The sequence below is a fragment of the Oryza brachyantha genome, chromosome 7 (genome assembly GCF_000231095.2).
Source record: "Oryza brachyantha chromosome 7, ObraRS2, whole genome shotgun sequence".
NCBI classification, from domain to species: Eukaryota; Viridiplantae; Streptophyta; class Magnoliopsida; order Poales; family Poaceae; genus Oryza; species Oryza brachyantha.
Window position 1 is genome coordinate 3669218 of NC_023169.2, and position 9895 is coordinate 3679112.

At 36.2% G+C, this 9895-nt stretch overlaps 1 protein-coding gene across 1 annotated transcript; it reads right to left on the reverse strand.

Annotated features, from left to right (window-relative positions):
* Positions 1-200: 200 nt before the first annotated feature.
* LOC102712271 (protein SEMI-ROLLED LEAF 2-like) lies at positions 201-7736 on the reverse strand. The gene is made up of 20 exons (XM_006657485.3): positions 7650-7736; positions 7411-7551; positions 7202-7276; positions 6921-7036; positions 6690-6804; positions 6471-6599; positions 5801-5848; positions 5075-5262; positions 4792-4988; positions 4417-4703; positions 4074-4223; positions 3443-3991; positions 3203-3352; positions 2945-3020; positions 2645-2772; positions 1966-2166; positions 1719-1856; positions 1531-1653; positions 910-1128; positions 201-813 (listed from the first exon to the last, which is right to left on the reverse strand). The coding sequence occupies exons 2-20, from the start codon at positions 7543-7545 to the stop codon at positions 622-624; spliced, it is 3216 nt and encodes a 1071-aa protein (XP_006657548.1). The 5' UTR covers positions 7546-7551; positions 7650-7736; the 3' UTR covers positions 201-621.
* Between the last annotated feature and the right edge of the window lie 2159 nt (positions 7737-9895).

Here is a 9895-nt window from a genome sequence, read left to right on the forward strand (position 1 = left end):
ATAATACATAAAAATTAATTAATCATAAGCTAATGACATGTCTCATCTCATGTGTGGACCTTTAGCTAGCTGCCTTAGATGTTGTTGCCTTTCATGGTAGATGCATATAGCAAATTAAGAGTAGATGGTTGAAGAGTGCCATGAGTTGATTTTGACCATAGATATCATTTAAAATACAAGTTTATGCTATATTAAAAATGATATATTTAAGTTTTTCATAACTTAGGTAGTCAAACTTTACAAAATTGTGAAAGAATCACACTACCACGCACAATTTTTTTATCCACATTGCCTTCTCTTTTTTATCCACAATTTGTAGCATGTGACATTTTTACATACATAAAGTACACATACTACATGTGCCGCTCGTGATAGAGGCACTATTTCCCCCAGTCCCTCTGTACACGTTGCAATGGTAAAACAAAATAGAAGAATTAGTATCTATATACTCCTATACATAAAATAATGAATTGAATGGATATTGAATCTGGTTGACCCTCTAAGACCACACGCATGGACATAATCTTCTTGCAAAAAATGAAAAATTACAGCATCATTCAACATCGTTTGGAGATTTTTCATTTATGTGAAGAATTTAGAATTGCTGATGCAAGCTTAACCTCAACAACCAGCAGCCCTGAGGAAATTGTCATATGGGCTTGATGCTGGCAACCTTAGGAACTGTTGTTGGGATTGATCATAGGCTGGTTGCGGATTGTCTCCATTCATGTGTTGTGGATTGGCTCCACTCACATGCTGGGGATAACCATACATGTTATCATCGACAAACGGGTTTGTGTTGGGCACTCCAACCTGGTCAAAATCAAATCATTGATACCAGTTTCCCTATGAATGCATTTACAAAGTAATGAATGGTATTAACAGTTGAAATTGTTCTATCATTTATACCTGAGGCGGATATGGATCAGGGAAAATAGCAAATTCCATTTGGTTGGGTTGATTGGCTGGCGTGGGAACCACTGGCATAATTTGCTGAAAGCTCATGAAGGTGGCCATTTTCTGATGTTTTCCCACCGTAAGGGCTTCGCATTGGCTAGTCATCTCCCTGAATGGCATGTCTGTTGATACAGACACTCGTTCTGTATGAGGTGTTGGGTCTGTGACAACCTATGAAATGCCAAAGGATGAAAATATTAATGATTATCATGCCAAGTGAACATAACTTACACATCAATAATTCTTTACTTTTCGTTGTTTTTCTTTAATTAGGCCATAAAAGAAATATATTAATTTAACATATGCTAGACAATGTAGCATTTTAGGCATATGAATTATGTGTTCTCTCCCAACAAAAGGAACATTGATATTGATGTATCACATGGATGCATGTATTGTTGAATTTTAAAGTTGCATGAATCATCTTCAATCTAATATTGTTTACCTGTTTTGCCTAGAAACCCTACTATAAGGCAAACTATCAAACACATCAGTAACTCAATTCATGCCAATTACCTCATCGTAACATTACATCAAGAACATAGAAGAAGGGTTTGAGAGAGTGAGACATACTGTTTCAAGAAGCTCATCTATACTTAGAAGATCTGTTACAGGCACAGCAGTTGCAGAAGCAATTGTACTTTCTGAAGCTTCCCCAAAGATATCATGGTCATTTCCTAGGTCGATCAGCGCAGCCTATTGAAAGTACACAACTTTAGCAATTATAGTAGGAGTCAAATATATGTGCAAGCCTATAATACCTCCGAATGATGACCATTCTCATGAGATCCTGATAATGAGTTTTCACCAGGTGCTTCAAAAAATTGAGTGCTCATTGGACACATGTCATCAGGGGAGAAATCACTTAATAGTTGATTCTTCACATTATGCAACTCCGCCTACAGAAACGCAAAAATCAATAGCACTTACATTTTTTAGGGAACACATCACATTCACTGATCTGATGTTTGAACAATGAATGTAATAGACAATTGAGATGGGTATTACATCAAGCATATTTGTTATGTTGTTCATGATTGTGGAGACAATGCATTCTCGGGATTGACTCTCTGAAAGTTCTATTTCTGAAAGGGACTTCAGCGCATTGCTATTATCCTCTGGTGATCCATATATTTTTGATGGATCATCTAGGGAATCTTTCACTGCTTGAAGCTTGCTCTCATCCACCAAATGAAGGAAGGGATCAGCCTAGATAGAACAAGACGCACATGTCAAAAATATGGACTAACTATTTATGAAGTCAAAATGGTATAAAAATGCCTCTAATAACAATACAAGCAATTCTAGTTTGCTTTTCTCCAGACTAAATATAGATGTAATTAAAATCCAATTTTGGTATATAAATTGCATAGATTTGGAGAAATGATTTTAAATCATGGTGGCAAGACCACATATGATACCATTATCAGTGTACTGCAATCGTACTTAAAAAATATATATATAGGATAACAAGCACAACATAAAAACAAGGGATGGACAAAATAGTAAGCTAACGAATCATAATAAGATTATAATAAAGAGTAAATTATGTCCATGAACTTAATATTAAAATGTATTTTTACCACTTCAAATAGGTAAACATTTCCCTTTTAAAATCATGTATTTGCTTAGGAAGTTACACCACATATGGATAAAACATATTAGACACTATTGTGAATATACATACCGTCCGCTCATTAAGCATTTGTTTACATATAGGAATAAGAGGTGACACATTGAAAGTTCTTGAAGAGAAAATAATCATGGCTGTAGCAAGAGTAAACAAGGAACGACGTCGAGATGGTGCTAACGAATCTGCAAGGTTTAAAAAGAAAAGTTAAGACAATGAAAAGGAACCAAACTCAAATTCTAGTGCAAGTCATTGGTACAACAACCCGATTCGTGCACAACATGAGATCAAGTTTTCGTGATACATTGAACGATGTGTTTCTCTTTGGTATTCATGCTACTTAAAGGCTATAGCTACCTGCTTCAGCCAGTGAATAGCCTCTTAGAGAAAATGCAACTTGAAAACTCTGCGTGAGAGCCTCAAAAACTGATGCCTGGAAGAGCAAAACAAGGTAGAATCATAAAAATAAGAAATCAAGATAAATATTTCTATGCTTGGCAAAAAAATATCAACACTAGCCACTGATAGTAGGGCTTAGTTAGTATGATATCAATGTTTGGCACAATGTTCTTAATAACATATACATATGGGATATGTTACAAGAAGAAAGATTACCTTGGATCCAGAAAACAACAGAACCAAACTATAAGTATGAGCAATGGCTTCATAGTTTGCTGGAGTATTTTCAGGAGATATTGCTTGAGCCCAAATGGATGATAGCAAAAGTGTGATTTGGCGACTACTCAGCTTCAGCAAAACTGATTCCTAAGTGCATTCAAGATATTGTAGAAACATTTATGTGATTTTAGTTAATACATATTGAGTTAAAGAAGATGCCTGATTTGATTAACGTACCATTTCATCTTCATGGCTTGAGGAACCTTGGCCTGCCCTTAGAGACATAGAAGGTGCTCTCAAAGACATAGAAGGCGCTCTCAAAGACATCGAAGGAGCTCTCAAAGATATAGAGGGGGCTCTAATGGCCACTGAAGGAGCTCTCATTGCCATTGAAGGTCCCCTCTTCATGGAGAAATTAGGAATCTTCATGCTACGTCGACGACTTTGAGACACAGGTAGGTTGTGGCATTTGGGATTACTAGTATCTTCGTTGATACTATGTAAGCCACCACTATCCTTGATTTCACCTTGTGAGTTGTCCGAGTACTTGTCCTTTTTTAACTTGTCAAAGATGGCAGCTGAAGATGAAAATACTGAGACGGCCCTAGAGAGTGTCCTTTGCATGTCATGTTTTTTAGCCTGGCTTGAGACACTTGCTTGAATCGATGGGGAAACAGAAGAGGGGACTAATACAATAGCAAAAATGCGATGCGCAGCTACACGGGCTTCATGATCAGGGTGGATCATAGTTAAGAGTAATTGATGAAACAGAGCTTCTGGAAACACCTAACATCAAATATAGAAGGAGATAAGTCTTTAAACTAGAAGAAAGTAATGCAACCTTATTCTATTAGTTTTGACAATATACCTTATTTTGATAGGTAATATTTGGTACCGAAGCGATTATTTGAGCTGTCCGATAAACAGCCGCTGCAGTTGATCTAGCTACAATAGGAGTACTAGCAATATTTTCTAGCATCACGGCCATCATGTCAAGAACTGGTCCAGCATCAGTAACCTATTCAACAAAATACTCTTAATAAATCTTCAATGCATAATGGATCCATCTTCTAAAACTAATAGTATTGCACGAAACAAATAGACCACTGAGGGGCATCAATTAAAATCCCTCATATTTATATAAACAATGTGATGTTAATGTAACAGGTATAAGAAAAAATAAAGTTCGGAGGGAGAGAAAAGGAATATACCTTCTTTGCCAACTGTCCCAGACATTCATCTATAGCCTTTCGGAACTTTTCATTCCATTTTACTAGTTCTTGATCTTTGCTACCAAGAGTAATATGAAATGTTCTTTTCATATGCCTCACAAGATCACTTATCGCACTTATAGTTGCTGCCGAGGCCTGAGCAATGGATTGTTCTGCTAGGGTGGCCGCTACCTCCACGATACTAAGCTGCATCTCTGGTTGCTTCACCATGGCCTTGTGTTCAATATGCTTTATCAGTAGAGATAACATTAAGTGCATGTTTTGTCCTGTAAAAGTATTTAAACAAAATAAATCTCTAAGTTCTTTCCACATGATAATTTGAGTATTTGTGTGAAAACAATGCAAATGAAGCACCTGAGTTTTCCACTAACAGTTGCATGTCCAACAATACACAAAGAGCAAGTCCATTTTCCGGTGACCATGAACTGTTGTTTCCAAAGTACCGAAACAAAGACTCCAGGATACGACGGAATGTTGTTGCCTCCCTAGAAAGTCTAGCCATATTATGCACACTTATTCTGGCCCAAAACTTAGGATCCTTAGCATCCTCCCTACATCACATGCATCCATTGAGAAACCACTTACTGAAAAAAGAATTGACAAACCAAATCAACAGAGTAGAAAGAGATAGTATTACTCAGGAAGGTTAACGCCTCCCTTAACATTAACTATGCTCTCCCACAAGGGAACAGCAGAGATGACAAAGGGGGATGAATCCTCTGTTTTTTGGGCTTCTTGTTCCAACTGGTTGCTTGAATCCTTGGTAATTTGATCATCATTTTGCATCTTCTGGGGTCTGTAGGTGTCCAGTACAACTTGAACCACCTAAGAAGGAAAACAAAAAATAGAGAAAGTCCATGATGAAACATTTAGAACTCTAGTTTTTTAAAATTACTTGACCAACCTAAGAATGAAAATAATAGAGAAAAGTCCATGATGAAACATTTGGAATTGCAACATGCTTGTGTAAGCATAATACTATAGAAATTAACCAAAATGGATAAACCAAAATTGATAGTAGGAAGAAAATTGTATGCATTACCGGGCTCATATTTATTTCACTATTTCTTTAGGATTGTTGGATATAGCACTTCATGAATTTCGTGCCAAGATCTCACGAGCAATAATTAGTTGATGTTTAGTTGAAAATGCATAAATAAGTGAGACATAAACCTATAGTTGCATGTGTACGATTCAGACAGTCCACCACAAAAGGCATAGTTATCAATATAGCGCAATACTAACTACTATGGCAGTTCAAGTCCATGCATGATCCATAACTAGGTAATGTTTAATTACTCCCATTTAAACTGTATGCAATTAAAATATGTAATGAAATGAACTACACTCAATTATAACTTACATTGTCGAATTCTGATGAAATATGTGAGAGCTCACCCATGAACCAAATCTGCTTAGCACAAGAAACTAAATGATATTATAACTAACAAAAGTATTTGTTTTGCAAAGTTTAAATGCATAGAATAGTTAGAACATATGTTTGAAGAGAAATGAAACAAGAATAGACCATCCATTTACACCATTACCATGAAGATAATTTGCAGTAAAATAATAAAGCAGTATGCTACTGTAGATAATATTAGTTTTACGTAAAAAAATAGTGAGAACAAAAAGGATCTATCTACAAGTTATGTTGCAAAATAGTATCCGCAAGAAAACTATTAGTAATATATCCAGTTAGTATTAAGATTAGGAGCTCCTGTTCATCACATAGGAATGCATCAAACGTTGAGTGCAAATTATATGTGTTATGCAACATGCATGTTTATGTTTGCTTAAAAGTGAAATGCAATTTGGATCCCTTATGTCAATGTAAACAATACTTATATAATTTCACCTTCCTACTCGCTTCTTCATCATTCTATAATCAGTGCTAGACATTTTACATATTAAGTATCATTTGAATCTTTTCTAGCAACATACAATGTTCCCATGTTTCTTTCCTTCCTACTCATTTGTTCTAGGCTGAATCATATAATGAATGTTTGACATGGTTTAACAGTAAAGCTTACCATAGCTGAAATGGCTTGTAGGGCTGCTGCACGTAGGGTAATGGTCTTCTCATCCTCTCCTACTTCTTGAGCTAGCTCACATAGTCTTGGGACAAGACCTTCCAAATTGAACTGATATGTACCATCCACCTAAAATAGATATAAATAAAAGCATAAACAAGATAATCATGTCCTTGAAAGAAATCTTCACCACTTGTCGTCATCACGCTATGGAAATACCTGATTGACTGCAAAGTCAAACAAGGTTTCACATCCTATGATGCGCATATCATCCTGCCTCTTTTGATCTAAAAGAGTGTGTACAATACTTAATAAGCTACTTGCAAATAGTGGCCTGCATTGAGCAAACCAAGTGATAGTATTAACATCTGATTAATGGAATCACATGTTTCAATATGATTCAACAACTTATTAACGAAAAGGGCAGCAGGAGGGAAAAAGAAGACTCACATCTGCTCTTTACAAGAAACCAACAATCTACGATATATTAACATCACTACTTTTGCAAAACCATACTGTTCAGTTCTTAATTCCTTATAAATCCTCTGCTCCAAGAAAACTGTGATCTGTTCATATACCAATATGAAAATAATGAAGTTAAACCAAGTGTTAATTTCTTGAGAAATGATTAAGGTGAATTTGCTGCCAATCAATATATAATTAACAATAACAAGTGGATATGAGGAACAATACTACTTAAAAAAATCACATCGGAAGGTGAGGGCACAAACCTTGGGCACTCGAAGAGGGTTCCTCGAACAATACTCACACAACTTCCCGATCCTTCTCTCATTTGGTTCTTCATCCTAAAACATGAAAATGTATGAGCAAGTAGTTAACTAGTTTGGGAGCAACAATCGTTCAATAATGCATTGAGTTGGTGTTTCCCACACATACATATAAAAGCAACAACATAGAGATTTATGCAACGAGAGTCAACCTGCGTCTTGGGGAAGATTTCAGCGAGGATTGTCTTGTACCTCTTAACAGGTTGCCTTGATCGTGCCCTCAATGCAGGACAGAAATAGCACAAACTCCCGCACGCCGGCAGGACCTTTCGAGATATCACACCCATCCCCTACTATTGCAAGTTCAATTAATTGGCAGAGAAAATGTTATTAACATCACAAACAATTAGGATCCTAACTCTAACAATTTGCTCAATGCAATAGCAAACACCTTAATCGGTTGCCGTGATAACCAACAATTCGATTGATCAAATCAGCGGATTAATTTGACCTTCAATATACTTTGGTTGCGTTTCAACCTCCAAAACATATCAAAGAAAACTACATCACTATTTTGTTCAAAACCGAGACGACAAAATGTATCAAATTTTAGGGAATGACATTTCTGATGCGAACTAAAACCAAAGTCAAAACAAAAAAATGATCTATAAGAAAAAGCATGCAACAACACGACCAATATATACCACTCAAACAAATCTGATATTGTATATGATGAAACCATGAGTGGATCCAACAAGTAGGTAAGTTACATTACTATGAGAGGCAAAGGAGAAGGCGGGGACGGACGACGGCCACCTCCTGCCGCTCCAGCCAAGCTGAGAGATGGCGCTGGGGTGGGGGTGGGAAGGGAGACGTGGGGTGGGAGAGAAGGAGGGAGAGAGGAGGCACTCACGCGCGCATGCAACAGAGCCCTTGCGTTGGCATTGGTGAGGAGGAAACGGAGAGGGGGTGGCCGCCATGCGCTATTGGTGCGAGCGAAGTAGGCGCCGAAACTCCAGGGCCCCATTCGTTCACAACCTCCATGGCTTCAGTTGGCCGCATGTCTAAAATAAATGTATATTAAGCCTCTAAATAATGCAATATTATGGGGTACAACCAGGCGGCGGCAAAAATTAGACACCCTAGCCCCTACACCTCCTAGTTATCCTCATAGGCTGCTCTGCACCTCCTAGTTGTTGGTGCATGCTGCTTAGGTGCTATGCATGAGTACATCTATGGCCATCTACCCATCTTTGCAACAACAGTTTTAATAAAACTTTAAACATTTTTTTCTAAATTTCTTATTCAACTTGTAATCATATTTACACCGTTGTGTTTGTCATAATTAAATATTTACAATAAAATCTTCCATGACTATATTTTAACAAAATTGCTATATTCCTAACCAATGTTTTTTCTAGACGTCTGTCTAATACGTCTAGACCACGTCCACACACAAGACGTCAGGCTAACGTCTAGTTTAGGCCTTAGTCACTGCCCAAGACATCAATCACGTCTGGACAGTCGTAGATGGTCTAAACAGTCTATACGAGGGTTTTAGATGAGCACGAGACATGTTTAGACGGTGCAATATGTGTCCAAACTTGCATCTTGATGATGTTCGAATTTTGGCATAGTGAGCATGAGATCTTTTCCATCCTGCCTAAGTCAACATAAACATATTAGGGTTATGAGCAAGTGGAATTGTATGATGTTAGCCACTATATTTAATCAAGTTATCATGAACCTGTAATTATTGATTTATTATTTACTTATTTAGATTGTTTTTATGTTTGTCATTTCTGATGAGACTTTAGAACTAAGAAATCTCATCAATGTTACCATTTATCATATATTTTTTATGTATATATCCAGAGTGCATATCGTCTAGACGACATCTAATTTGTCTAATTCATTTAATACGTCAAATATGTCTAATGTGTCTAAATATTACTTAGTTTGTCTGAGTGCTAGACATTGGCTCGTCATTTAAGTTCGTCTTGCGTCTAGAAAAATATTGATCCTAACTAAAGCATTTATATGGCACACACATTAACTTTTTAGTATTGAAAAATCATAAAATACTTACTAGAACATATAAAAAAAATAACACATGCAACATATGAAAATGAACGTTAGAGAAAACTTATTGAGATATCCAAATAACATCGTATGCAACATTCAAAAAATATACATTCTAACACACAAACTTGAAAATACACAACATAGTTAAACTTGAGTTAATACATTTACCAACGAATAGTAAAGATTGAGACAGATGCACCTATTAATTTACTTAGAATATAATTATATAAGATCTTGTTATAAATATTTAAATGTAACAATTATAACAATGTAATTGGCCTATAGAGGGGGGAATTGAAAAAACATTTTAGATATCACTTAAAACTTGCATGCATGTATGGATAGTACAAAGAAGCACACATATGAGCAAAGAGAAGTTGTATGTCAAGCGAGACAAGTAGACAAAGAGAAATACAACTACTTGAGATTATATAGAGGGAGAGGCAGGGGCCATGACCCATGGGTGCTTAATATTTGTGGGATCCACCTACAAATCTAACACCTGATTTTTGTTTAAAAATTAGATGGTCACATAAAAATCTTTCATTTTTCACTAGAATGTTTTATATTAAAATAATGAAACACAATTGAATAACATTCTAAAACATTTTT

What these genes read in the sequence shown, in the direction of transcription:
- LOC102712271 (XM_006657485.3), bottom strand. Translation starts at nt 7,545, where the DNA reads ATGGGTGTGATATCTCGAAAGGTCCTGCCGGCGTGCGGGAGTTTGTGC. An exon ending in TTTCATCAGAATTCGACAAT is followed by an intron (nt 5,263 to 5,800) that starts GTAAGTTATAAT and finishes TTTCCTTCTTAG; the next exon opens with GTGGTTCAAGTTGTACTGGA. An exon ending in GGAGGCGTTAACCTTCCTGA is followed by an intron (nt 4,989 to 5,074) that starts GTAATACTATCT and finishes CATGTGATGTAG; the next exon opens with GGAGGATGCTAAGGATCCTA.